At 42.6% G+C, this 27,803-nt stretch overlaps 3 protein-coding genes across 8 annotated transcripts; 1 reads left to right on the plus strand and 2 right to left on the minus strand.

Moving 5' to 3' along the window:
- Positions 1 to 327: 327 nt before the first annotated feature.
- On the minus strand, positions 328 to 10,463 carry csgalnact1a (chondroitin sulfate N-acetylgalactosaminyltransferase 1a). 3 transcript variants are annotated; one of them, XM_037265425.1, is made up of 9 exons: positions 10,333 to 10,462; positions 7,019 to 7,076; positions 5,764 to 6,881; positions 4,503 to 4,719; positions 3,189 to 3,290; positions 1,725 to 1,903; positions 1,478 to 1,572; positions 1,255 to 1,336; positions 328 to 1,180 (listed from the first exon to the last, which is right to left on the minus strand). In XM_037265425.1, the coding sequence occupies exons 3-9, from the start codon at positions 6,515 to 6,517 to the stop codon at positions 882 to 884; spliced, it is 1,728 nt and encodes a 575-aa protein (XP_037121320.1). In that variant the 5' UTR covers positions 6,518 to 6,881; positions 7,019 to 7,076; positions 10,333 to 10,462; the 3' UTR covers positions 328 to 881. The 3 variants fall into 3 exon arrangements, with proteins under 3 accessions (XP_037121320.1, XP_037121319.1, XP_037121321.1); XM_037265424.1 differs by lacking the exon at positions 7,019 to 7,076 and having other exon boundaries at positions 10,333 to 10,463; XM_037265426.1 differs by lacking the exon at positions 7,019 to 7,076 and having other exon boundaries at positions 5,764 to 6,870.
- On the plus strand, positions 8,779 to 27,796 carry amacr (alpha-methylacyl-CoA racemase). 4 transcript variants are annotated; one of them, XM_037265427.1, is made up of 7 exons: positions 8,779 to 8,907; positions 24,963 to 25,219; positions 25,311 to 25,454; positions 25,555 to 25,715; positions 26,670 to 26,856; positions 27,015 to 27,432; positions 27,513 to 27,736. In XM_037265427.1, the coding sequence occupies exons 1-6, from the start codon at positions 8,804 to 8,806 to the stop codon at positions 27,422 to 27,424; spliced, it is 1,263 nt and encodes a 420-aa protein (XP_037121322.1). In that variant the 5' UTR covers positions 8,779 to 8,803; the 3' UTR covers positions 27,425 to 27,432; positions 27,513 to 27,736. The 4 variants fall into 4 exon arrangements, with proteins under 4 accessions (XP_037121322.1, XP_037121323.1, XP_037121324.1 ...); XM_037265428.1 differs by lacking the exon at positions 8,779 to 8,907 and adding an exon at positions 10,833 to 10,996 and having other exon boundaries at positions 27,015 to 27,796; XM_037265429.1 differs by lacking the exon at positions 8,779 to 8,907 and adding an exon at positions 24,469 to 24,517 and having other exon boundaries at positions 27,015 to 27,796.
- LOC119131201 (lysosome membrane protein 2-like) lies at positions 11,549 to 21,067 on the minus strand. The gene is made up of 12 exons (XM_037265431.1): positions 20,749 to 21,067; positions 18,303 to 18,460; positions 17,696 to 17,843; positions 17,429 to 17,620; positions 16,935 to 17,026; positions 16,534 to 16,653; positions 14,588 to 14,766; positions 13,833 to 13,951; positions 13,526 to 13,599; positions 13,391 to 13,442; positions 13,137 to 13,289; positions 11,549 to 12,708 (listed from the first exon to the last, which is right to left on the minus strand). Exons 1-12 carry the CDS (start codon positions 20,869 to 20,871, stop codon positions 12,598 to 12,600), a joined length of 1,521 nt encoding a protein of 506 aa, XP_037121326.1. The 5' UTR covers positions 20,872 to 21,067; the 3' UTR covers positions 11,549 to 12,597.
- Positions 27,797 to 27,803: the final 7 nt, after the last annotated feature.

Genomic DNA, 27,803 nt, shown 5'->3' on the forward strand with positions numbered 1-27,803 from the left:
TATTACATGTAGCCGTTACAAACACAACCGGTTGTACAGGCTGATTGTCATGTCATCTATATAAAATAAAAAAAAAGATCTTCATAAGAGTCCACATTAAATTGAAATAAAAACAATTCTGACCATAAAAAGGCTAATTCTGGTATTCATAAGGCAAGCATAATTGATTACATGTTAAGACACATGGGATGTGCTTGAAATGTTTCTTTTTTTTTTTTTTTTTTAAATACCAGAATTCTCCTTTAAGTCATAGTTTCCCAAACATCTCAACTCAAAACCCCCAAATTTGAATCTTTAACGCAAGTACCAAATATTAAAATACATACCCCCCCACACACAAATAGACACTTAGTCCGTTTTGATCCCTGAGCCTCAGTTTGGGCAACTCTTGCTTTTGGTCAACGTCAATATATTCATAAAGGACACAGGGGGAAAAAAAACCCAAATACAGCAGGTTTTGTCCTTAAATGGTAAACTGTTGTTAACATGGGTTGGAGTGTAAAAAGGAGCATCGTAACAATAATGTAAAAAAATAAAATAAAATCAAGAATATCATCTTGTCATAGACTTCCATCTCAACTTTTTTATTCTAAATTTAAGTATAAATATAAAAAAATGAAAGATCGGCATAATAGTCCTTAAGTCCCCGCACCTGCTGTTCGCTTTCCTTCCTGTATGTGTCGCTGCTTCCCAAGAAATAAACACGAACGTCGTTTGTCTTGCTCTATTTCTGAAATTCATGTTTATCTCATTTTCTGACTGTACTATTTTTAAATGTAATATTTCAATTTTGTATTGTTTTCCTCTCATTTGTCAAATTGATTGTTTCCCATTTAAAATGTAGCAATTAACTTTTTCAAAAATATTCCTCTGTTATATCTTCACGTCATTTTGGCCTTGTGTTGATGATGTTGCGTCTTCTGCTTGCGTAGGTGCGCCTCAATGTCTTTATGGAAAAAGAGCATCCCCAACTGCCCGTGCGACGCCTCGTTCATGGCCTTGGATTTTATGCACATCCGGTACTGATCGGGTGCCAACTCGTCTGCGCAGTGCTTGTCGTGCCACAAGTGGAAGAGGCCGCGTGACGGAGCCCGCACCACCAGAATACTACTGCGCAGGTACTTGCGATACAAGTGCACGTCCTCTCCTCCCCAACCCTTTATATCAATGTCAAAACCACCTGCAGGAAAAACAGGAATGCATTCCAAAATATCGAATGGTACTTTTGTAAATGTAGCGTATGCGGCACGTTACCGATGTCGATGAAGTCCGAGCGGTACTGGCAGGTCATGCCGAATCCGAAATCTCTCCAGAAGCCCGTGTCTTTCTTCAGCACCTGAGAAGACAGGAAGTTAAAAAGACAACAGGGGACAGATATTTTCAAGGCCTGCCTGCTGCATTATAGATTAGCTTGACCCAAGCGTATTGCCCCACGGTTAAAAGAGAAAGAGTCTTTTTCTTTATGGGGATGTTTTACCAGCTGTTGCTCCACTGGCGGGATGTGCTCGGGACTCCCGTAGATCAGCTTGGGGTTGTACTGGCTGAATAACACTGGGTAGAAGACCTTCTTACCTAAAATGGGAGAAAGTATTTTCAGGTCACTCCCAAAATTACCTTGTTTTTTTTAGGCATAACAAATGTCAATGACACCTGCTAAAATATAAGTTTATACTCTTTGGGATTTCCATGGCCGTATACTACATAGACGTGAATGTAAAATTTACCAGACTCGGCATTGAGTCGGCAAGATCCGAGGAAGTCGGCGGTGAAGTGGATATCTACGTCACAGAAGAAGAGCAACACGTCGCCGCCCGTCCACGCCCGCGCCCCGACATCCAGACCCCGACCTCGGGAGAATTCCTCGTCCAGCTGCAGGAGAGTGTAGTTTTTGAAGTTGGCCTCCCTGCAATATCAAACAGAGTTCCCACAGCTGAGTTTGAGCAGACGGCCTCTTTCTTTGGGAATCTCAAAGCGAGGCGACGATGTCGAAATTGCGCAAGTCACCGGGGAATGCGTAAACAGCTGCGACAGCTGTGATGGAGCCCCGGGGCCAAATAATCGATGCGCTGAGTGACTAATTCTGAGTAGCACGGGCTGCACATGAGAGAAAGAGACGAGAGACCCCACACCGTTGCAAATGAGGAATTGGCCATAAAATGACCAAAAAAGGTCTTCTGTGCCTAAAATAAGAAACCTCACCGTTTTGAGTTCTGTGATTTTTATTTTTTTTCCAATGGCCAGTGACAAAATGTCAGCATAAGGAAGCATCGCAGCAGGCAGCTTTGTTTTATTGTCTTGGGAATATATTTTTTATGTGCATGTTCTGGCATGTGCGTACTTGCAGCTGGCCAGAGTGCCGATCAGTTGTGGCGCATATTTGGAATAGCAAGGAAGCTGTCACCTGAGAAAGAATCCTTTCATTGTCCCAAACAAAGGCGGAAATTCAAATTTGCCCAACTTGTCAGTTCCTCAAGCTCGTTATTTATTTTGGGAGCTTCGTTTGAGCCCTTTGCTTCCTCTCAAGTCAATCCAAGTTGAATTGAAAGACAATAATGATACAAAAAAAAAAAAGCTTGAGTGAAGATGATCCTTTCCTTTCTGTTTTTTCCATTTTCATCCTTTGCTTGAAGCCCCGGCCTACAGTATTGAAGTTGAATTTTCGTTGCATTATTTCTTACAGGCCACCATACATCTTCAAAGCTCTATTACAACTAGTGACGGAATATAAAATTCTTATAAATCATTCCAGGACTTGAATAAATAACTACATAGATTGTTTTAGATTTAACCAATTCATTTTTCAGTTTGCCTTTCTTTGAGGGGATTCCAGGATAATGTAAAAAAAAAGGCTGCAGGAAAAGCTATGGAAGTGGAAAAAAATATATATATATTGTACTTGATCCAAATTCAATGTGTGCTGCCTGCATCTTCGCTTACTTCATCTTTCATTCATCTCCCCTTACGAGACTTTGCTCATCATAAATCTCTTCCTCTGCAAGTCTCTGGAACTTTGCTAGTCGCTTTTTATTTCCATCTCATCCCTGGCAAGGAAACAAATGGACGCTTTGTGGCCACGGACTTGAGGCCAAACATGAAACCTTTTGAGGGATGCGGATCCACTTGCATCGCCATAGCAACCGACTCCCCCATTTAGATAGATAGGATAGAACACTGATTTCCTAACTCACCTGGACGTGTTCTCTAGGATGTGGCGGACCTCGCTCATCTGCTCCTTCCCAAAATAGACCACCGTGAGGTGGACGCGGCCGTCCTGCCGCACGCAGATCTCCCTGCAGACACGTACCCGCATAAACACAATTGTCCTAATTGCCTATAGAGTGAGGTTAAAAAGAAAAAAATATATATGATAACTAATATCTATTTACAATCCAAGCCCTAACTTGAAACCCTAATTTGTTTAGAAGAAAGAAAAAAAAATCACAGTTTAATTGATGGTAAAAGTAGTTCCTTATTTGTTATTTCTGGTACAAAACTACCTTGAAGCATCAAAATGTCTGCGGATAATGTTGTGCCTGCAGGTTTTTTATAGAAACATTAAATTTATCGCTGCTGCAAATCCCCCCGAAAAAATAGACTGTCCGCTGATAGGATGCTATTCAACTATCTTCATAACCATAGTGCAAAATAAGCACATGATTGTGCTTATCAAAGCAAGCAAATTGTCAACAAACTGACTTTCGTCGGCATCTGACGAAGAGATTTGTGCTGAAAAAAAATTGCTCGGAATTCATAGCTTATCTTTTCGCCTGCACTTCTTTGCTTAGGAGAACAGACACACACGTTCAAAACGAACGAGGCTGAAGTGTTGGCTCAGCGTCTCTTTCAAGTAAGTGAATGCCACACTGCGCCGCTGTAGATCAACTGCTGTGCCCCCCGGGGAGCATTTGAACAAGCTGAAGCAGTACAACTAAGCTGGATTTACTGGGAGGAAAAAGTAATGATAAGCAATGGTTCCAAAAAACTGCCCATAAATAAACACACTTAAAGGAGAGAAGGACATAACGGTGGACCTTAATGCTGACAGACCAGCAAACTAAATTACCTATGTCAGCTTGATCAATTTGAACCCCGGTTTAATCGCGGAAATAATTTGGCAAGATGTTGGCGAGCCAGCAGGACCGAGTCCATAAAATATATTCAAAGTCTAAATCTTGAGATTTCACCGTAAACATCAGCCAAATCTTCGCTCTTCTCTGCTGACACCCACGTCACTCACCAGGCCAGGCTCCGCCTTTACATTATTATTATTATTATTATACAGACCAAAAACTGTTAATTATACCCCCCAATACATTTTACATACCTTCTTGGCTGTCATTCCCAATCACTAAATCTGCCCCAGTTTAGTTTATTTTGAGATTTCATACCCAGCAGCAAGAAAATAAATGAACTGTTAAGTTTACTTATGCAAATCTTCCTCTTGATTTAATCCTCATTTAAAAATGAAAAAAAAAAAACTGAATATGGAATAGGGCACACACCTGAAGTTATGCATGAACTGCCTGAACCTTTCGGTACGTCGCGACAGCGGCATCACAATGTTGATGAGCACGTCGGCCGTGTCCACCCGCTCGCTCTTCACCTTCATCAGTGGTCCAAAGGGCCGGAAAAGGACCAGGCGGCGGAATTCTCGACTGGATTCCCCGCGGAAAGTCAGATCGTACACTGCGCCTTTGTCCTTCTCTGTGCGCGTGATGCCTGAAGCAAACGCACAAAAAAACTTGTCACAAGGCTTGCACGCGTTAGCATAATTATTATGACCGATTTTTTATTAATATCATTTCACAATTACAATAATAAATAGATAAACCCGTATTGAGCAAGTCAAAATAATTCTTTACACAAAATCAATTGAATTGAGTTGACGAATTTTTAATTCAGTCAGATGCTAACGCTAAAAAAACCACACATGCTAGGCTATTTAGGTCCCCAATGCTAATTCTGTTTTGTCGTGGGCCTTACATTAGCCTGAACTCGTCAATTATTGGACTTGACTTGCAAATTGGAACTGAGGTCAACACCGAGGGGAAAAACACAAAAGCGGGAACGGAGGAAATAAAAGACGCTAATGAACTGCAACGCATTCTTCAAAGAGAGAAGATCCAGCCTGATAACCACCCAAAACTTGCGGGCTTCCTGCGATGTGAGCCTTGATTTCGCCGCGGGATAAGCTTTTGATTTTTTTGGTAAGAACGTTGACCAATTTTGATTGCATGCGTTCACACATCCTCCCCCATCTTTTTTTCCTTCGCTCTCTTCTCAGCCGTTCTCAACAAGACCAGGCCCTCTTACAACACACTACTCTTCTTTTATACATGTAGCGCCTAATTACGGCTCTGATATGATCTCTGACTACAAAAAATTGCCAGCCCCTTCTCCATCCCGTCAATTTTGTGTCAGGCGCCATTTATACAATTCCAGATTTTCCAGGCAATGGAAGAGGCTGGCGATCTGCCAAAGATAGACTAGATGTGAGATGCTCCCACTGTGAAGGAGGAACAGCTGTGTCCATTTCCTGGAGTTGTGGTCAAAGCAGGACAACTCAGTAGCATATCCTGGTAAACATCACATACACTCATTCGTGTGACGCAACGACTTGTCATGCACATCATTTTTCGGTGCTTAGTAGTTATTTTTCACGTCTGCTCAATTATCTACTAAGTGACGAGCGGAATCAAATTGTTTCGGATGGCTGAGCAGAAGTGTTGTGTCTGTTTCGATGGTCTTGTCGTGTGTTCTCACCTTCTATAAAGTCCGACGGCGAGTAGACTTTGCTACTTTTCCCGGCCGGCTGCGCCGGCGGGGCGTTGAGGTTGTGCAGGGCGAACTCCAGCACTTCGCCCAGCTCGTCCTGCTTGTCCTTCCTCACAGGTTTCTCCTCGGGGTGTCGCGTCAGACCCATTTCAAGCTGGTAGACCCGGTGCAGGGTGAAGCTCTCAAAGGGCACCACCGTGTACTCGCTGTGTTGCCTAGCCCCGGCGGTCACTTCGGCTTTGGAGAGCTGGCTCCTTAAGAAGTTCTGGAGGTCCGCCTGCTGGTTTTTGGCTCCCGGGGCTTCCCCGAGGTCCCCGGGCTGCGAGTTGCGCCCCTCAGCCGGTCCCCCGGCGACGGCCTTCTTCAGGCTGTCTTGCACACCTTTGAGCTGTTGGCTGCGTTCCTGCAACGCCTCTTTAAGCTGAGCAATCTGTTTCTTCAGCGAGGAGATGTGCAGGCGGTGTTGCTCCTCACGCTCTTGCAGTAGCTCCTGGTAGGAGCGGATCACCGGCGGTCCCCCGCTTTGGGCAGCACCTCCGGGCCTCGTACCGCCCAGGTCGACCTGATTGGTGCTGGCGCGCGGTAAAGCGCGCGGTAAGGCGCGACTCGGCGGCGAGTCGTCCGGGTGCAGCGTGCTGCAGGTCATCACGTAGAAGAGCGTCAAGGAGCAACACAGAAGAACCAACACGGCGCCAACCCGCGACACCCAGGCTAGGAGCCTGCGCCGCAACATGGCTGCCATCAAAATCACTCGGATTCGGAAAGCTCACGTGACCTCACGCACAATGATAAGAGTCCATTTGCGATTAAGTTCCATGGCCGTGCCACTTATCTGTGTGAGGTCACTTCATGGCACGGACGCTTGACATCGCCTTGGATCCTCGGGAAAGTCAACAAATAAGGCTCGGTTGCTTGTGAGAAAGCCTTTTTTCCCACTCTGTTAGTCCGTTTAGCGTCATGGTCTGCTAGAAGACCCAGACTCCGTTACATCATCCATCACGCGAGGTGACTCATACGCGCTGCCCTTTTCCTGCGCGGAGATGATTCAAGGAACACGTCTGGAGATCCCTTCAATCGCAAACCCGCCGTCCAGTGCTGTCTCAACGCTGGCAGAGTCGAGAAAACCAGTCAGTCAAGATACAGTTGAAACTTGATTTGCAAATAACCGAATCAAATGTACTTTTAAAACCAATTAAAACCATTTTCAACCGCAGAGGCGTTGACATGAACACGAAAACCTCACGTGATTTTCACAGACTTTTGGCCGTGTCGACATGAAATTATTAACGCGGCTAGCGAGCCTTCCCACGAGTGGTCGGGAAGATGACGAAGACAAATGTTGTCACATGAGTGAGAGAAAAAAAAGTGGGTCAGTTACACAAAGTCATCTTTTGAGACAAAATGATGCTTTTCAGCATGGCCTAACTGGAATATCCACCTCATGTGCTTTTTTTTTTTTTTTTTACATCTAAAAGGCAGCATTTGAATTATTTAATATATCAGACAGATCCACAAAGAGCATTTTCAAGTAGTGGTGGACGGATACTTTGCACCTCCAGGCTCACTTACGACATTTGAGTTCTTCAAATTTTTTCAACACTGCCTCATGTAATTTTGAGCTCAACCATTGACAGCATTTATTTTTAACACGCCCAAAACCAAGAATGTAAATAATGCGGAATCATCATGCGATCACAAACCGGTAGAGCTCTGAATGAAAGATGTCAAATTGAGGATATATGTTTTGCGGGCTGGGGTGAGTTGATGGACAGGTTGTTTGAGTTACTGTACATATCTTGAAATGTATCTCTGTGTATCACACTCGGCCTCTCGGGGTCTCGACACACAGTCGACTCTTTGACAGTGCCGACCTGTGAAAGGATTAGTCTATGGTGCGAGTCAATACCGGACTGTGCTCCGGCGAGGCGCCGCTGCTCTCGGACAACTTGGGGAGGATGTTTGAGGAATGAGCGAGAGAGGGGGTTGGGTTGGGGGGGGGGGGGGTCATTTAAAAAAAAAAAAAAAAAAAAAGATCTACTGCCGTGAATCAACCAAGTTACCACGGGATTGTTTTGAGAGATCAAAAATGAAGTCACCCCAGGCATCCCCGGGGTTCAGACCAAGTTACTCGAGAAGGCACACACGAGCATACCAGGAACTGAACTGTCGACGTTTCTCTTTTATTGCCAGTGCGAAAACACCACTGTTCAAGTTCTGCTTGATTTTTTTCTCACGAGAGAGGAATCGGTCCATTTTTTTTTTTTTCATGTCTAGTATTCCAATATGGCAAATACAAGTTTCTATTTGGCAACTTTTCACCTCCCCCTCCCAAACATGGTGAACCTTGTTATAATCTCAAAATGTTCAAGTGTTCCAAATAAAAGTCTTCCTTGTTTCTCCGTGACGGGACAAATTCAAGGCATCCCGGTGAGCCGCTATAAATCCACACGTAAACACAGTCGGGTAGCTTGTTTACAAGCAGACAAACACGCCATTTTCCGCACGCTGGGACAAAATAGTGCATTAAAGCCATCTCGCATTTTTCATTCTTTGCGGGCAATAAATCGAGATGACTCGGAGCGCGTCGGACTCTGGCTGCGTTTGAAAACCTCACTTCCTCTCCTCTAGTGCTGAAACTTCCTGTCTACATGGCAACATGGCCTTTCTTCATGTTGGCTCGGTTTTCGTTACGTTCTGGGCAGTCACACTCCTTCAGCAGAATTCACACGCGGTCCACAGGTTCACCCTCATCCAACCTTTAAATGTCAGAGGCCTTCCGGCAAAACCACCTCGCGACCTCTTTTTAACCGAGTGGCCAAATGCCTGCTTCGAACATCACTCTCGGGGTCCTGATAACAGATTTAAATTCTTACGACAAGCCAGGATGTATTTATTCATTCGTATGAATTCATATTTATTTCATTGTCGTCCTCAGCCAAAATGTGAGGAGATGACGAAGAGCACGAAAAGGTGCCGGTATTACGTGATGAAGATGATGATGGAGGAAAAAGACGGGAAGTGGAGAAAGATGCTCTTTGATGACATGTCCCCTCAGGTGCTCCCTCCCTCCCCGCTCATTAGGGGCCCACTTTTGCCTGGAACCTTCCTGTCGACAAGCCATCTGGATGGAAGGTGAGTAACACACACTCACATACACACAAAGCAAAAAATAATGTCCACGCATAAAGTGGTGGGATGTCGAGCGCGCACAGTCTTGTCCCCCAATTCCTTAAAGAGTTTCATTCTTTCGTAGCCACGTTGCACCAGCTGAAATGGCGTCAGTCTCCTCTGGGCGGAAAATGGCCCGCTGTGGCAGCGATAGATAGATAAGATGGTCGAGAAGAGATAGTCCTAACTTAAAAGCGATGGGGGATAAAATAAAATAGAATCCCACCCCTCAAAATATAAAAAATATTTAAACAATCCGCAATGCGAGGGGGTCAATTGTAATGTTAATTTTTGCACACTATAAAATATATTGTTATATTGTTTGTCTATCTGTGTTGCTGCACCGTTTGTGTTCAAATTGTGGTTTGTGAAAGAAGTGTCACTATTTTTTTTCCCTTGGCTGCATTTTTTATTCCTCATACTGCAGCCTCCATCAGATCATTTAAAGTGACTCTTGCATGAATTCTAATTACATAATTAAGGCATAAACAGGGTTTTTGTGACTGATCCAAATGAAGATTGTTTTGACCTTGTTTGATATTTGTGCTCTACTGATTTGGAAACTAATGTTGGCTGATTTTAATGATTTTCTCAGAGCCACTGGGGGAGTGAGGCAAAAATCAGGTGTGAGAGGGGGTTCAATACTTCCTTTTTGTGGCAGTCCGGCAAACTGTCACCAGACGTTCCTGCCAGGCTGACAAATTAGGCGTCAACGCTAAAGTTTAAGCAGCAAGATGGCTACAGTAGAAATGTTAATTCATCCAGTGAGGCACACAAGCAGAATTTACACTTAAGTATTAATAATGTTGTGCAAACAACAACCAAAGTAAGCCACACACAAACATTTACTCTCAAATGGGATCTCACATGGAGTAATTTCATCACGCGGGGCACATATGTGTCATTGTGCATCATGTCATTTGTCGCACCTAATCAGTGGTGCGTTTAGCCTTTGTTTGCCTCTTGTTGAAAGTCAAGCCAGCCCCAAACAGCCTCCAATCCCATAATCTCCGCTTTCCAAAAATGAGAACAGCCAGCTCCGAATATGTATTGCTTGCTTGTTAGTGAGTGAATGCGCTAAGCGGGATTAGAACCGTTTTCCCCTGATAAAAATGCCTCACAGTTCTGCACGTGAGGGATGGAGACATGCAACTATGGAGCATTGGAACATGTATTATTATTATTATTATTATGTCTGGATGGCCGACTTTATTTTCCTTTAAGCGAATCATAAATCATCCTTAGTACACCCACCATTCATAAATCATTGCATATTAAAGTAAGCACAAGATCAATAAAGTCCCAACTTCTTTTCTAATTATCATAAAATATAATCACACAAGAAGTGAAAATGCAATGGGTTTGGGCTCATTCATCCTAATATCTTACCTCTCTCCCCGGCGGTGATTGGTCCACTGTAGTCCGGTTGGAGGTGGCGTCTCATCGGGGTGTAGCGCTTAAGTCCTGCTTCCCCTCCGCCGGTCCTGTGCGGACACTAACTGCCGGCAGCTGAGCGGGTGTAAACGAGCGTTAGTTCGCCTAATCAAGTCGGGCAACACCGGAAGCACGCGCTCGTCGCCTTCAAAGTAATGTGATCAATTAAAATGGAATCCCTTTTAGATGGATTTAAAATGCTCCAGCTTCACCTACTTTCATTTAAAAAGTCGTAATTTAGAGTAAATAATTTGATTATAAATATGATAGCATTGCTTATATTAAAATAAACAATCCCAAGTAGGTTTGACATTTCCGACCTTGCTAGTTGGTTTTATTTTGAAGGAATTTAAGAAGTATGCAGCTGTTTGGGTTGCTTGACAGTGTCCATGCAGGTTTGTTGCCCACACCCTCTTCCGTGCCCTCACTCAAATAAAGACATCCTTGTGATTCGTGCCTTGAAGGCACTGTTGGGGTAGAAGGAAACACTACTTTCTTTCAATGGCTGACTGCAAACGTGCACATAAAAGTCCACCTTCATCTCAACTGACGTGTATAGTTTGGTGTTGGTCCGAATAGTGTTGCCTTGGAGATCTGCGTTGGGATGAATGCTGCACTGGTTAGTGACGTTTATCAATATTGAACATGATGGTATTGTAATATAATGTGCAGTGTTGTTATGAGGTATTGCAATATAGGATAACCCCCCCCCCCACCCCAATTTCCCCTTTTAGGAAAGCAATATTAGGTTTTGCCATAATAACTTTTACAATGAGGTAGTCTATTGTTTTAGTACGGCGTTTCCTCAAACAGTAGACTCCACTCCAATAGATGCCCTGCCCCAAATAATGGGCCACTTGAATAAATAAACGCCCCACCAATATACACATTTCCCCTTCTCCTGGGTTTAAGTACTTAAAGAAAACAGGAACCATAAAGTAGATATTTGAAGGAAGGGATATACTGCCCCCTGCTGGACGCTACTAAACATTACAGTGTGAGTCTTAAAACGTTTTTTATTCTGTATAGTCAAAACAACATTTCACAAACAAAAAAACCACAATGAATTGTTAGAAGGGTACAAACGTGGTTATAACAATAACGATAATATCATAAAGTACAATCTGTAATCAAACAGCGTGGTGCTCATTTTGTGCTTTGCTTTTTTTTGTTTTGAAGATCGTATAAAAAAACTCGATGATTGTGAACTTCGACTACAGAATGCGCTCTCCATAAATCGTCACTTTTATAATAACAACGTCATTCTAAATGATGACTTTATTCAAAATAAAAGACCTCAAATTTAAAAACGGCAACATAACAGAACATTGCAGTCCTTCAGATGTTATGGCAAATACAAGGGATGAACTCAACCAAAAAAAATCGATACATTTATAGTATTTGTTTGAAATTAACTAATAAAAACAACACAAAATGATAATAGCAGAAAAGGGCTCCGCTGTGTTTAAAAAAAAAAAAAAAAATCAAGTTTCGGAGTAGCGATTTTCTAAACAATGTTAAAAGCTTTGCGAGACAACTCAAGTCAAACTACACACTTGACGCATGATTGCGAGAACAGAGCATTAAAAAGAGTATTTACAGGCAGCACAGTTCCATCAATGATGACACCTTTATCGCTGTGGCTCCACTGCAGCATCACACAATTTCAAAAATAAAAATCACTTTATCGATACCAGTAGAAGCCTGAAGGCTGAGGCACTTTTTTCAAATAAAACACTGAGTTGTAACATTACAGTATGGATTGTTGACCCACTCTAGCAGACCTAAATGTTTTTCATTTGGACAGTTTCTACATGAAAATTTACAAGAAAATCGATCTTATTTTACAAACTATACAGTTTTGTTTTTTGTCTGACGCTTATCCCACAAAGAGGATTTTTGAGCATCTCCAAATCCTGTCATCAAACATGAAAAATGCTTTTTAGATACACAAACAATTTTGTAACATTTACTTTCAAGTGCATGATTTAATACTGACAACCGGTGTTAATTTCCTTCCTTCATAACAGTCGAAAAGTGAAATATTGATTCCAACCCCATTCCAGTCATGTTTGTTTTGATTGCGTCTCTAAATGTTGTCATCTGTAAGTGGCAAGCTGGTTAAGTCGGCAAATAAACGAGGACATGCGTCTTCTCTGACAGATTAATTTCAGCGGGTGACGGGGAGATTGGCAGCGGCGTTTCCTACTCCCAAACATCTCAAGCTTGCGCGTCCACCTTGGGCGTCAGGCCGATGTACGATCCATTTTGAGGATCTTCTTTTTCCTTTTCGTTCACCGGGGAGTAAGACGTGTTCTCCTCAGCGTTGTCCTGCAAGAAAATATTCTTATTTATTATTTTGATGAAGAGCGACACTAATGTTGACGGATGCTCTATTTTGATTCGTCGAGGAGAATGAATTGTATCGGACAGCATATTAACAAATGCGATTAAGGATGAAAGGAGTGGCACAGTTATTAGAAAGGATTACAAAGACATAATATACTGATGTATATTAATCTAAAGTAAAGATAATCTTAGCTTGGCCCTGCAAGAGGCATGGTGACACCACCACTGGCAGAGCTAGAGGGGGGGCCAGGGGGCACTGGCCTCCCCTAAAAAAATGCTTGGTGCCAGGCCAGATTGGTTATTATTATTATTTTTCTTTTCAGAGAATTGTTTCCCATATTTCCATTCGTCCCCTGTAGGAATATTAAGAATATTAAAAGTGACCGCAATGGAACGGCGACTCCTCGCACCTTCTCCTTGCGCTCGCGTATCAGCAGGACAATCAGGATCAATAGCATGATGAGACCCAGGGCCACGAAAATGAGCGGGAAGTTGGACACCACCTTGACGATGGATAGCAGCTTGTGAACTCTGGCCGCCGACGCTTCGTCCATAACCACGCTCTGTTGAGACAATCCCCAAATGTGGCGTAAAACATAATTCAGTCAATCACTTCAACTTTTTGATTCGAATTTGACGTATTGTACCATGACTAATTTCTCACCTCATTCAAGAACATGACGGGGAAGATGGTGTTGTTTAGACCTCTAGTTTTTCTGAAAGGGATGGAAAAAAAAGTCTTGTAAAGCTACACAAAAGCAACAACAACAAAAACACACACACACAGATAGATACATACGGAATTCCACCAATTCTAGTCATTAAGATGTTGATCTGCGCTCTCTTGTTTGCACGTACAATTATCCCAGTGGTCTGTAAATGGAAAATACGATGTCAGCTTCTTTTTACAGGAATGAATTGGCTGCACTAACATCTGTTAGCCACTAGATGGCGCATCAATCCAATAGTAGTACCTACAGACAGGGATTGATAGACCTCCGACAACACAGTTGATTTGGAAAAAGGAAAAAATGCCCGACGAGCACGTTTCTGTGACTTTTGAGTCTTCTAGTTATAACAAATAAAATTTTTTTCATTTGTCCCACCGGGTTGAGGTCGAGGTAGGTTTGGTGGTGAGTTCTCTCAGGGGACATTCCTCCGATAGCTTCTGCATATTTGGAGTCTGCGAGGTAGAAATGAGGAAAAGAGGCCACGACTGGAGCACCTGAAGGGTAATAAATCAAATTAGCTGATTAAAAAAACAAAAGAATGTATCCGACCGGGGTCTCGGGACAACGAGGCACTCATGGTCGTAAAAGAAACAATAGACTGATCAGTATATTTTAAGGCTGATGTGGAACTAATCTGGGACCTGCACATGTATAATCTGGTTTACTCCCGCTCAGTTCCTTCCACATATTGTCCACAAGAGACATTGCGACCCAATGATAAGTCCACAGGGTCCGACACGCACTTAAGTAAACCCGGCAGGTAAATTTTGAAACGTCGTTGCACAAAGACAAGCTGCATTGCGTATGTGTCTGGCGGCGATGGCGAGGCTAAGTGCTCCTGAAGTGGGGCAGGGGTGAACATTTTCCTGCTCCCGTGTTTGGCAACAGCCCTCGGACAACCATCAAGGTCGCTGTAGCGCACACACATTCTTCCCGGTGGCCTTAAATGACACCTACACGCTATCATTTGCTGCAATTGTGCTGAAAATCTCTGATATGATTCAATCACATTACGATTTGATTCCGATTCCAATGATTCACTTCTGTTACGATTCACTTACAATTTGATGACGTTTTCCGTTTACTCAACAGACCACAAAACGATCATAAACGGCGATACGGTCGTTTACCTCTCCGACAAGGACTGACATTGAGGAGGCCCGTTCCGAGGCACTTCTTCGGGGTGACGCAGAAACCCTCGTTAGCCGGGTTTTCCTCCTTGCTAGCTAGGACGGAACGCGGCGGCGTAAAGCGGAATGCCGGGATGCCCCTCACCTCCACGTCCTTCTCAAACTCCATGTGGATGGACCTGGACAGGCAAAACATTCAGGACATTAGCTTTCACATTTGATACCAATAGGGCAGACGTTTACTTCCCTTCCTTAAAATGCTAATCGTTTCTTTGAACACGGAATTGTATGACTTCCTCCATAGCTTCATTAATCATTGACTGCTTTTTAACATTCACCCCTTGTTATTATTAGCCTTCTGAATGACTCCTTGGCAGGTCCACTTACGCAGCTGCTCTTTTAAAAAGAGAACTTGAAATCGTTAAAAGACAGAAGAATCTCCCCGTGGAGCAAATCCAGCCTCATAAGTCCAGCGGAGATGTTTACGGTGTTATTCTGGTGATCTCTGAGAGCGTTGCAGTATGTTGAAAAGTTCCCAGAGAATCGTGATGCTTCTCAGAACAAAAGAGTCCAAACAGTGTTTGCCAGTGTGAAGCAATACTGTAACGACCTTTCTCTTGACCTCTGCGAGGCACGCCATGAAATAGAATAAAGCCTTCAGGGCGTAGTTGCCGGGTGAGAATTTGGGAAATGACGCTTTGGGAATAGATTTATGGAAATTTAAAAGACAACAGCATTGATCCCTGTGGAACACCATCTCTTTAATTCAAACAACTAATATAAAAGTCAAATAATATTTATTTTATTTATTATATTTATAGATAGTTTAGCCTGGGTTGTTAGCAAAATTTACAGTCTTCACTCTTGTGTATTAATTAACAAAAATCACGATTTATTTTTTAAAATAAATTATTTTTTAGGGAGGTGTTATAAGATGAATTTTAAATAAAATTAAAACGTTTTTGCAGCAGTTTGTGAATATATTTAAGCTGTTTTAATTATGTTCAAACTGTTAAAAATAAATTACAAATATTTGGGGCAGGGGTCAATTCCTCAATTACAGTGATCATATTGCTTTATTATTGAAGACGCAGGCTCTATCTTCCAGCGTATTTAAGGTTCCAGTGGGGCGAGGTTCTCTTTGATTTGGAATCAATGGCCACAGTGGAAAGAGTGATTTATGTCACGCACAACCAGAAGACAAGTGCAGCACCTGTCTGCACTTCATCAGCATCTTGAGGCTTTTGTGCTTCAGCTGTCAGTAAGAAGGCCAAAAGGCTTACCGAATGGGAATTGGCACTCCTTCATTTTTTTCCCTAAAATGATTTTTCCAGATGGCGTGTTTTCAAAAGTCGCCAAATTTTGCTTGAGTAAAACACGTCCGTGCCAGACTTAACATTTCCTCATTTAATGGTCCAAAGTAGAGGACATGGAGGAGTGTTCCCTTTTAGTTCCCATAACGTGGTGTGCAACAATGACTTTAGTAAGTGGGTGAAAGTGTTTTGTAAACATGCAGGACGGGAGGGTCAACGGCACGCGCCCAGACTGGGCTAAAGGTAAAAATGTCAACAGATTCTTTCCACATGCGAGCAAAAAAAAATTGGGGGAGCTGAAGGTTAGTGGCTAAATTAAGAGATGGGTCATATCAGTAATGGCACAACTGCATCGGTCACGCTTTGTTGTTGCGTGTCGGCCCTTTTGATAAGTCTGAAATGTATCTCGTAAATGTTGTCGTTTCGCAAGGAGTGTCATAAATATTCCGGAGAGCAGGAAAAAAATATTTTCCTGGCTTTGTCATGTGGGTTTGATTTCTAACCTTCATCTAGGCCAAAGCTTCTTTTTTTTTTTTTTTTTTTTTTTTACACTTTTTGTGTAGGCGAGTAGATTAATAATGGCCCTCTGGTGTGTTTAGAAGACCAAAACCGAAATTCTCACGAACGGCGTACCTGCAAAGGTCCGGGGTGAAGATATAAATGCGCTCGTTTTTTTTCAGGAGGGGATGGAAGGCGCTTCCGTCAGACCCGTTGATGCTGTTGCTCTGGTTGGAGTTCCAGAAGGTCAGCTGACTGTAAAACAACGATATAGCGGTTTTGTGGAAGTAAATTGGAGCGAATTGTTTGATATCAATCTGAAAGAACAAACGCTACAGATGATAATGAGGGTCACCATGGAGCTATTACGCTAGCAAGCTAACTCTGTCCTCAGAGCTGAGGGCAAAAACATGCAGACACAAAAGAAACTCATAAACAAGCATCTGCATCTATTTAGAGTAGAAAACAGTTGAGTCAAGGAATATTTTCAAGAGTGAAGTTTCTGGCTAAAGAAAAGTAAGAGAGGAATGCGTTACCTTTGACCTTTCCATGTTTCCACTCGGCCGTAATCCAAATAATTCTGCTCCCCCGTGTGAAAGATGAATTCCCCGTCGTTGCTTCCATTTTTCTGAGGGGGGGGGGGGGGGGGGGTGAGTTTAGATGTTCTGTATTTTCTCAAATATTGGCAATCATCATGCACTTGACAATAATTGCCTCACACGTGAAAATATTATGTGTTGTCCGTTTAAAACTGTTTTTACGGTGTACATACTGTGATGCATAATGCTTTAATGCACTTTTCCGCTGTTCATTTACGTCGGAAAAACACGAAAAAAATATTGTGGGTGAGACTGGAAAATTAGCTTTTTTTTTTCCCCCGACTATATTACAATTTAATATTCAATTATTTTTCAAGATCCTCTGTGTATTTTTTTTAACTCACGCAATGTGAGATTTAATACAGCTAAATGTTTAGCTCTCATAGGTTACGCAAAAATGACACAAATCAAAATGTACATTTGTTAACTACCTTATACATAAGCCCAAACGTGGTCTCGACTTCGGGCTTGGACACAGCGACCCGAGTCAGCAGGGGGTCCTCGTAGCCCCACAGCAATTCGTCCACGGTGCGAGTGGTGAACAGTTCACTCTTAACGGAGGTCATCATCACGGACAAGGCCGTGGCTTTCCAGTAGCTGTCTTTCACTTTGTTCATCACCGCCTTACACACAAAGAAGGAGAGAATCTTGGAAGGACCGATGCTAGCGACCCGTTTTTGTTGTTATTGTTTCCTTACCCAGGCAGGGATGTTAACAGTGGTGATGTTATCCATCGTCGGGTCACCGACAGACTTGTCTCTCAGAAACACAAAGCTTTTAGTGTTGTATCCCGACACCATTTTGCCGTCGTTCACCATGGTCACGTTGTCCTTGTAGCGGTACTCCCTGTGCGTGATACAAAAAAAAAAACCTCAATCTTGATTTGTATTGTCTGTCTCACCTTCAGAAAGTCTTGACTTGGTATCTGGCAAACTCAGGCTTGGTCTAAACTTTCTCTCAATTCATTGACTTGTTCTCACACTGTCTCCGTCTTGTCCTCTGAAGTCGCTGGACTCAAAGTCTTGGTCTTAACTCTACAATACCTTTTCTCTTCAAAGTCTTGCTCTGGACTTGGTCATGACTCTTCAAAGTCTTTGTCTTGACCCAATCCTAACTCGACCTTGACCTTCACCTGGCATGGTGTTGCTCTGAACTCCAGGAGGCAAAATGTCCGTTTCAAGGTCAGTCCTTGAACTACACTAACAACCAATCTTGAGGTGGGACTAGATTTATATGGTTCAGATAACATAATATATCTTTTAGAAGTAGAATGGAGCAAGAACATTTTTAAGTCTCGGAGCCCACCTGTACGTGTAGGGCCCGACCTGGTTGACGACCGGCTTTTTCCCGGCGAGGAACTCAGCCGCGTTGGTGACGTTGAAGAAGAAGTACTCCATATAGACGGGAGGAGGGGGTCTCTTCCATGGCTCAAACACTCGGCTACCCTCCACCAAAACAATTTCCTGTTAAGAAAGTTCCATGACAAATAGAATATTAGAAAGAATAACTTCAAAAGTGCATGGCTAGGCATCACAGGACGGATTGAAATTTCAAGTGACAACATTTTAAAGTTCAGACGAGGCGGCGGCACGTTCGAGTCTGGCTGGTGTGTTCCTAACAAAAACAGGCCAGAGAACAAAAACATCTTAGGGGGGCCGCGGAGGGGCGCCACTGTCTGACAAGAGCATTGGCCGTGCACATGAATGGTATTAGCGGAGACCCCTCCATAGTTCCATTGTCAGCCCGTTGCCATTGACGACGGGCACTCACTGACAGATCATGTGATTCATAAGGCCGGACTCCTAATGGTTGCGCGGGACTGGAACCTTAATGATCCGGACTGCATTCCTCAGGCCTGAGCCCCATAAGCAGCCACCCCGAAGCCAAACTCTTTCCCAGTTTGCAAACGCTTTGTGGACAACCATCCCGACGATGCACCGCAGGGAACTTTTGAGGAATTGAAAAACACAGGGAAGGCGAGAAGGAAGGGAAGAAGAAAGTTTGGGGAAGGGTGGGGGGGGGGGATTAGTATGTCTTCCAACAACACATGAGGTGGAGATCTCAGTTTGGCCTAATTGTGTCAGTTTTGTTCAAAGTAGTGTAAATTAACCCCAAAAAGGAGAGCGCGTCAAAGTGCTTCTATTCTACTCGTCCCCAGACAGACGTTTACAAAGTGGTCAAGGACAATAAAGCTGTCACCTTGGATTGAGGAGGGCAAAGCGTGCTACCCTTTCATGCTTTTTTTTTTTTTTCCTTTCACCGGACAATTCAACATGGCCGACCTCCCAGCATGCGACATGAAATAGTGTATGGAAAACAGGAACAGAGAAGCTCTCTCATGTTAGCCACTCCCCGATTTGAAAACACATGGAGCAGGTGAATAAGCAAATAGGCACGCTGTTTTTACTTTGATGTCCAGACGGGAGGAAAAACAACGGGCGTGAATAACGCACAGCCAGAGGATATTTTTTGAGGAACAATAGAACGTAAAGAATGTTTACCATTGACTATTGTCTTGGCTTCCATTGAAATCATTTTCTGGCAGTATTATTAGATAACAATGGTGTCAGGATTAATCGGCGACAAATCGACTAGCAAATTAATCGGATTTTGATCATCAAATCATCGTTTTGGAGCTATTTTCGACGCACGCTTGTCCAAATGTTTTACACGGTGCCACCTGCCTGCCTCAGCAATGCGTCACCGAAGAGCCAAGGCGAGTATCGGGTTTCACTGCTTCTGCATGCATCTAATTTGTGAGAATTCAAGGGCGTAATGCCAAAATATACCAGTTGTTAAGTCAGAATCAAGAAGTGAAAGCCTTCTTTGTTGACCACAACAGCCAGATGCACTGATCTATATTTCCAACTTCAATTATTTTTTGTGATGATCATGTAAGAATGTATTGTACTTAATAACCACACTCAGGTCCATATCAGAACCCACTTCCCTATTTCCATCGTTATCACCATCCTGACGGAAAAGGGGAGAAAAAAAAGCGAGATTGGAATCTGTGCCTTGCCAAGGAATTTCTTTCAACTTTAAAGATTAAGATATGACTGTTTGCTTTCATGTGCCACTTTAATGACACTCAAGTTCCAGAAATGGGCATAAACATTACTTGTGAGAAGACAGAATCAAGTGCTATTTGCTAACACCTCCAAAATGAGTCAAAAGTGATGACTGCTGACATTTTCGGAGACATCATTCACATTTTCCTCTTCTCATGTGCAAAAAAAAAATGACCACCAAAGTCCCACAAAAGTTCATCCCGAGCAATTTGCAATTTTCATACTGATTCGGAAGCACCCGAAAAATGCCACACCCTAAAATGACCTCTCTCTCGCTCTCTCTATGGCAGATCTAAAATATACATTTGCTTTTGTAACTTTTTGCAGAACTATTTGCTTGAAAAATCCTCTTTCATGTATTGAGTAAATATTACACTTGTTTTTTTGAAAGGTGTCTACAGCTTCCTCAGCTGGATAAATAAAAGTTATATAAATAAACGTATTTTATTTTTAAAAGAAAAAGAAAACTTGCAGCATGACTCTCACATGCATTAACTTATTACAACCTTGGCTTTGAGTGTTTGCCCTTTTTTTTTTTGTGCTTATCACACTCTTGGCAAGTGGCGCACAATCCCCACCATTGTCACCGGTTCACTGTCATCCGCTGTGCGCTCAGCGGAAGTGCAACGCTGCGCTAAGCAATCATGCAAAAAAGCGGCTGAGACTTTTATCTTGCTTACCTTCTTGAGACGGTTGTGCATCAGCTTGCGGAAAGCTTGCGAAGCGGTTAGGCTGATGCCCAAGATGATTAGGATGGCGCTGATGACGCCCACCGCGTAAATAGCGCACGACCTCCGCGTCATGCTCGCAAGTGGAGACGTCCAAAAAAAAAGTTCGATACCTTTTAAAAACTGTCTCTTTAAAAAAAAAAAAAGTTACCCGTCAAAGTTTCTGCAAGTTTTGCAACTTCCTAACTAGTGCAGTTATTGAGTCACCGACGAGGATCTGTGTAACGGCAAACAGACTTGAGAGCGCCTTCTTCAAAGTGGCTTCAATAAAAGCCCAAGCCACTCTTATTTGTATGGCGGGCAGGGTCTGGTTTGCCGAGCGCTCATTGGCTACACGAGAACGCGCGAGAGAGTCGTGAGCGCGTTTGGTGTTTCCAACCCACGGTTGCCCCCCTCTTGCTACGCCCCCCCCCCCCCCCAACCTAAACAAAGCCAAGAGGGGCTTCTTGTGTTGTTACTCACTACAAGGAATTTACTCACACTCTTTCTACATAACTTTAATTAGGTTAAAGGGAAACGAAGTGAAACTTGTGACCTTAGGTGCTTCATTTTTTTTTTTATGCCTGTATGACTTATCTTGTGAGTGATGAGAATCATAACTTTTATGAAAGTTAAGATATGATTATTGTACTTAAAGGTGACAGGACACAGTCCTGAGGTGACCCAGTCCACATGGAGCTATGATACTTGACTCACTGGGCTCTGTTCCCAGTCATTGGCAAATCATACCAGCTAGGACTGTAGAGATAGAAAAAAGGAAGTGAGAAAAAAGTCATCCCCAAAAATAAATATTTGAAAAGTGCCCACCCAGAAAAACAAATATTTAAGTAGAGAGGTTCAGCATAATACAATTTGCTCTACTTCACACAGCTCAACTGACACACAAATACCCCTTCAGGGTCATGTGATTTGAATAAAAGTTCATAGTTTCATGTGCAGGCGGCACGTTTGCAAATAATGCGGCATCCTAACGATAAATGTAAACTAGTGAACGCCTCGGCCGAGGCGTTTTCATCTGCTGACCTAAAAATAGACTATAAGGAAGCATTGCCATTGTGTCGCAGAGTCTGTGTTACAAGAACAAATTTTGATCATGGTAAGAATTAAAGTTCAATTTGTCTGCAAGATAAAGTGTATTTTTCTAAAGAGATGTTTTTAAAAATATACTGTGTTTGTCGAGCTATATTTAGCTTTGAGCTCAATGTCTGGAGAGGCTAACTATAGTGGGAAAGTCCGGGATCGTGAGATTGTCGAACACAGCAAGGCCACTGACCTGCCAAAAGGCTAAAAGGTCTCAAATCAAAGGCTACTGCTCGATATGCATCTCGACCACTTGGGGGCAGTGTAATTAAGACATAAAAATAACACACGAAGAAGACTTTCACTATCAATTCACTAAGCTGCACTAGTATTTGTCATTTTTCGGATGAAGTATTTACAATATATGCTCTTGAGTGGTTTTATATTGTCTGTCTACATGTGTTGCTCCATTGTCGGTGTTCAAACTGACTTGAAAGGCAAATCGACATCACTGTTGTATTCTATTAGGACAAAAGTTTTAATTATATTTCATAAATCTAGTTTTTACATTCAAAAATGTGATATGACAAGATTTTTTTCCCCAAAGCAAAATATTACAAATAGAATTGTTACAGTTGTTGTAATAGTTGACTTGCACAATTTTTTTCTTCTATTGTGACATTTTCTGCTACAGTTATGACCTCATACTTGCAATTGGACTTGGTTCTCGTTTCAGTTTGACTTATTCCTCCAAGTTCTGCCTTCTCCAATCCTTTTTTTTATAACTTTGTCTTAATTCTCTGATGCTTTCCCCTGCACTCTTATTGCTATTGTTTGTTTTAGCACGGCCCAAATTCTTCCCCTTTGTAAAAGTGATCTGTAACGTGGGAAACTCCAAAGTGTTTTGTGTGCGACAGAACACAATAGTAGTTGCCAGTCAAAACATCCTTTTTTTTTTTTCAATTTATATCTTCCCTAGAAAGTGCTTGGAAAACTTTTCTTGTTATCAGCCCGGCAGTAGAAACTCTTCCCAAGGAAATCAAACAACAAGCGTACTCACCCTTTGAAAACAATCACGTCAACTATCGTAAATGTCTTTATTCTATTTCATCCATACTTTTATTTTGTTTTGTGGCTCAATACAATCCATCTCCCTTTGTCTACGATGGGCCATCCCAGTACAGGATGTATCATAATCTTGGCTGCACTCTCGTATGCCGGTGTTTCCCTCCCACAGTTTGAGGATGTCGTTTAAGAAGCCTCGATGAGGAAAACACCAGCACATTCTGCATCCGTTGCTGAAGATGATGCCAACACACACCGGTGCCTCGAATTCTTTTCAAAGGTTTCAAGTGTGAATAATACGCATTTGTGGGAAGTAAAGTATCTGGAGACGCTGATAGCTTCTCTCGCGTGGACATTTTGTCCTGATGATGTCTTTCAAACAGGTGGTCTCCCCCCCGACCCTCATTGTTTGCAAGACGTCTGTGTTTCCAATTAGGCACGCCTACTTCATGTATGACCGATTGTTCGGCTCGGGCTCGGAACAATAACGCAAGTGTGTCAAAGTTTGCATCTGCTAATTTTGTCTCAGCGTCGATGGAAAAAATAGCAGCAGTCAAACAGGAGCCACGTTTAATAATGCAAATTGAATAAATATTCAATTTAATTGAATGAAACTTTATTCTACTGACCTTTTCCCCCTAAAAAAATCACCCCAAATAAAATTCCATCTTCTGTCTTTAAAAAAATAATAATCTGGATTTAGAGTTTAGATTACATAGTACTTTTAATGTGACACATTATTCGCAAAAGAATATGACTAATTTAATTCTGGAAACTTTAAAGATTTTTTTGTTGGATACAGGAAACTCATCTTAAAGTTTTCATAGTATTTAAGTATTTACAATTTTTAAAAAATATTTTTTGCCTCATATTTGTTTGTCGAGACATTTCATACCAGTGTTCAGGTTTTTTATTTTGACAAGTGATGGTACATAGTCAGTGTTTTTATTCACAGCATGGTGACCCGTCTTCATGCTTCTCAGGACCTTATGTTTACATGGAAACTTGACTTCCTGGCTGTGATATTACCGGGAAGGTCTTGCAACTTTGCTCCGTGCATGACATTGTTGCGATCTCTCTCGGGGAACAATTCCATTGTGTTTCCTTAGTTGCAAAAATGTGGCTGCTGTCCTATGCAATGCGTTGGAGATTTTACTGTCTCTTTGATTTCTTATCTATTTACGGGGGTCATAATAACGTGCATTTTGTAAATCATTAAAAATGGATTCTGGGGTCTCCCAAGGATTAATAACTATAGCACAACACACACTTTTTACTGCCTTGACAACTTTGGCAACCAAGTGTGCCTCTTAGAAGTAGATAAAGTTTAAGTAATCCAAGTGCAGTTATGGTACAAGGCCAGTAGAGGGCGGCACAGATTTAACAAGACAATGTGCTTTTGTTGGTTTCTTAGCGCTTGCTCAGATACTTTTCACTCAACTAAAATGCACAACATTTTATAACTTTTACATCATTTTAATTTATTTTTGACTGAAACGCAAAGACTTATGTGTAGAATGTTGTTTTGATCACGTGACTGACGCGGAACGCCTCCCAACAATTGCCTTGTCACGTGATCAGTGATCAGCGATTCAACTCTTCCGGACGCTAATTTCACCGTAAAAACAAAGTGCAGGTTAGCCTAACTTGTAATCTGTTTTTCCTTTTTGTAACGATAGAAATGTTTAAAGCGGTCGCATACTCGAGCGTCTGTTGATTATCGTGTTCATTGAACGTCGAAAAAAGTCTGTTCGCAGCAACTGTAACATTAACGCGTCACTTTGGACTTCAGACTAGTCTAAATGTCTGTGTTGTAGAACGAGCACGCTAGCTTTGTTTTTAGCCATGGTGCGTTCAAGTAACCGCGGGCATCCAACTTTTCCCAAAAATGAGAAATAACGATAGTGTCCACTTTCTTCTCACTTTTCAATTTTCACTGTGGTTACTGGAAACCTTAAAGTTGATCCCACTTTAGGAGAACTTAACTTACTGTTCAGCATTCATTAATATTTTGTTATAATCAAGTAATAACTAACTCTGATGATATTAAAACTTAAGAAACCAACATATTTTTGTTTTAGTGTTTTCAACATGGCGTTGGCCGGAGTACGTGTGGTTGAGCTGGCGGGCCTTGCTCCAGCACCCTTCTGCGGAATGATCCTGGCCGACTTTGGCGCTAAGGTGATCCGTGTAGACCGCACGAAAGCCGGCGCCTCGATGGACACGCAGGCTCGCGGCAAACGCTCAGTGGCCATCAACCTGAAGACCTCAGAGGGCGTCGCCCTGCTCCGTAAACTTTGCGTCCAGTCAGATGTCATCCTAGAGCCCTATCGCAAAGGTGGGACCACGAGAATCTTTACTGTAAATACTTTGAAATCGTGAACGACATTCCAGACCCACCCACTAAAGTACATGTTATGTTGTCTTAGGTGTGATGGAGAAACTCGGTCTTGGTCCAGAGGAGTTGCTAAAGGAAAATCCCGGTCTGGTCTACGCACGCCTTACGGGGTACGGACAAAGTGGAATGTACGCCAAGGCGGCTGGCCATGACATCAACTACCTGGCCATGTCAGGTAAAAACACAAAAGCGAACCAATCAGTCTTTCACCACTGTAAAAATGACAAAAAGACTTTTCGATCGCAGTGTGTTTTTTGATTTATTGCCGCTCACAGGACTTTTATCCCGCCTGGGTCGTAGCGGAGAGAAGCCGTACGCGCCGCTGAATCTCTTAGCTGACTTTGCAGGAGGCGGGCTCACCTGCGCTCTTGGCGTCGTCATGGCCTTGCTTGAGCAAACAAGGTCGGGGAAAGGGCAGATCATTGACGCAAGCATGGTAAGCAAAGAGAGGTTGCTGCATAAATCAGTAGCTTTGAGATTTCTAGAAGGAGCCACACATGCTTGCACTCAGTAGGTAAAAGGTGCTACAAATACAGGAAAGAAAATTAGTGCCATATCTTAACCCCACCAAGTGGCAGCATTAGAAAGTGGACTTAAAATGGAACCTAGGGGAACGCCACAATCTAAGAAGAAGCCAAAATAAAATACTTCATGCGAATGCTTAGTGATCATCAGAAAATCCTTAACAGTAACTGGTTGAAAACTAAATTAAGATTTTACCTAAAACAGGTAACCTGCAAATATTCTATAATTAGTAGATTTGTAAAATTTTTGCAAATTTTAGCATCAATCAGTCAGTGCTTCTCTTTCAATTTTCGACCCCGAAAGCATCAAAATGTGTTTGACATTGACATGTTAATCTGCATTGCGCCGTGTAACTGAAAAGCCCTGTTATGACATGTCCCTTTCCCCTTGGCCATGCACTCAAGGAGCCCGCAATGGCGTTAATGGCGCCTTTCAAGTGTTAGAGACAAGCGAGTGCCCACCTTTTTTTTTTTTTTCCCTCATGTCCAATCTCAAAGAGCGTGGGTGTGTGTTGTCCATCAATCCACCGGGTCATTTCACGGCATTTTAACACTAGCATGGCATGTTACATTACAAATCATATTCAACAGGGAGGCTGCAATGTCTTTTTTTTCTCCACTATATAGATTTTTTTTTTTTTTTTTACCCCCCTCCGGTTTTTGCGATTGTGCTGGTCCAACAATTGAATGAATTTAATTCTATTCCTCTTTGCTTTACTATTGTCATCCATCACAATATTATAACTTGGCACAATTCATGGAGATGTAAATGACCTTTAAAAATAGACACCACTTACTACTACTTTCCTGTTAGTAATCTACTGTGGACTTATCTAACCTACATCTTTTACAATTTCTGCTTCCAGGTGGAAGGCGCTGCCTACGTTGGCTCGTTCGTGTGGAAATCCCGCAGCCTCGGCATGTGGGATCGCCCTCGCGGGGAGAACATGTTAGACGCCGGCGCGCCTTTCTACGACACGTACCGTACGGCCGACGACAAATATGTGGCAGTGGGCGCCATTGAGCCGCAGTTTTACAGGCAACTGCTTCGAGGTTTGTTGATTTCGTGAAAAGTGTCGAGTGACTCATGACCTGCTATGTTTATATTTAAGTAGATATGCGAAATGTAATCGTCTGAGTTACTGCCACCTACAGGACTGGAGTGGAACATAACTTACAACATTTGGTGTTTTTTTTTTTCCCCCACTAAGGCTTGGAATTAGATGAGGAGCAGTTACCTCCACAGATGAGTTTCTCAGACTGGCCAGACCTCCGGCGAATCTTCTCTGAGCGTTTCGCTTCCAAGACTCAAGCGGAATGGTCGCAAATTTTCGACGGGACGGATGCCTGCGTGACGCCCGTGTTGTCGTTTGACCAGGTGAGCTCACACCCGCACAACAGTGAGAGGGCTTCCTTCGTGAAGGACTCTAGCGGTGAGGAAAGCCCCAGACCGGCCCCCCTCCTCTCCCGGACCCCCGCCGAGGCTTCCGTGGACCCTGGCCCGCTTATCGGAGAACACACCGTCGAAGTACTCAAGGAGTACGGGTACGAAACCTCGGAAATTGACAAAATGCTCTCTGCTGGTGTTGTGGAGTGCAATGGTGTCAGGGCTAAATTGTAACGGGTAGCTTTTATTTTATCGGCTTAAGGGGGAGTCAGTAAATTGAAAGTCTGGTCTCATAATGAGGCGTAAGCGTAATAATTAGTCTGTTAATTAATTTTGAAGGGAAGTACTTCGAGGCAATGCACTACTTTTTTGTGACTAGCAATTTGCTGTTCAAAAAAGGAAAAAGATACGGGAAAAAAGGAATAAAGTTGTCATTTGAAACTGAGTATAAAAGCGAAATCACATCACAAGGGTAACGTTGATTTGGAGGAAAAAATTGTTTACTGTCCTAAGTGCCAAAAATGATAGCTGTACATTTATAAAAAAAAAAAAAAAAATCAGGAATTTCAGAAAATAATAACAGAAGAATAAACTTGAATTACAACAGTTGAAT

Source organism: Syngnathus acus, chromosome 12 (genome assembly GCF_901709675.1).
Source record: "Syngnathus acus chromosome 12, fSynAcu1.2, whole genome shotgun sequence".
NCBI classification, from domain to species: Eukaryota; Metazoa; Chordata; class Actinopteri; order Syngnathiformes; family Syngnathidae; genus Syngnathus; species Syngnathus acus.

Excerpts from the sequence above, each read along its gene's own strand:
- amacr (XM_037265427.1), top strand. The coding sequence starts at position 8,804 with ATGCTCTTTGATGACATGTCCCCTCAGGTGCTCCCTCCCTCCCCGCTC. Across the intron at positions 25,220-25,310 it reads CCTAGAGCCCTATCGCAAAG|GTGTGATGGAGAAACTCGGT; the intron begins GTGGGACCACGA and ends ATGTTGTCTTAG. Across the intron at positions 26,857-27,014 it reads TTACAGGCAACTGCTTCGAG|GCTTGGAATTAGATGAGGAG; the intron begins GTTTGTTGATTT and ends TCCCCCACTAAG.
- LOC119131201 (XM_037265431.1), bottom strand. The coding sequence starts at position 20,871 with ATGACGCGGAGGTCGTGCGCTATTTACGCGGTGGGCGTCATCAGCGCC. Across the intron at positions 16,654-16,934 it reads GAAACATGGAAAGGTCAAAG|TCAGCTGACCTTCTGGAACT; the intron begins GTAACGCATTCC and ends GTTGTTTTACAG. Across the intron at positions 13,600-13,832 it reads CCTACCTCGACCTCAACCCG|ACCACTGGGATAATTGTACG; the intron begins GTGGGACAAATG and ends TTCCATTTACAG.
- csgalnact1a (XM_037265424.1), bottom strand. The coding sequence starts at position 6,517 with ATGGCAGCCATGTTGCGGCGCAGGCTCCTAGCCTGGGTGTCGCGGGTT. Across the intron at positions 4,720-5,763 it reads GCCGTCGGACTTTATAGAAG|GCATCACGCGCACAGAGAAG; the intron begins GTGAGAACACAC and ends CGTTTGCTTCAG. Across the intron at positions 1,573-1,724 it reads CCGACTCAATGCCGAGTCTG|GTAAGAAGGTCTTCTACCCA; the intron begins GTAAATTTTACA and ends CTCCCATTTTAG.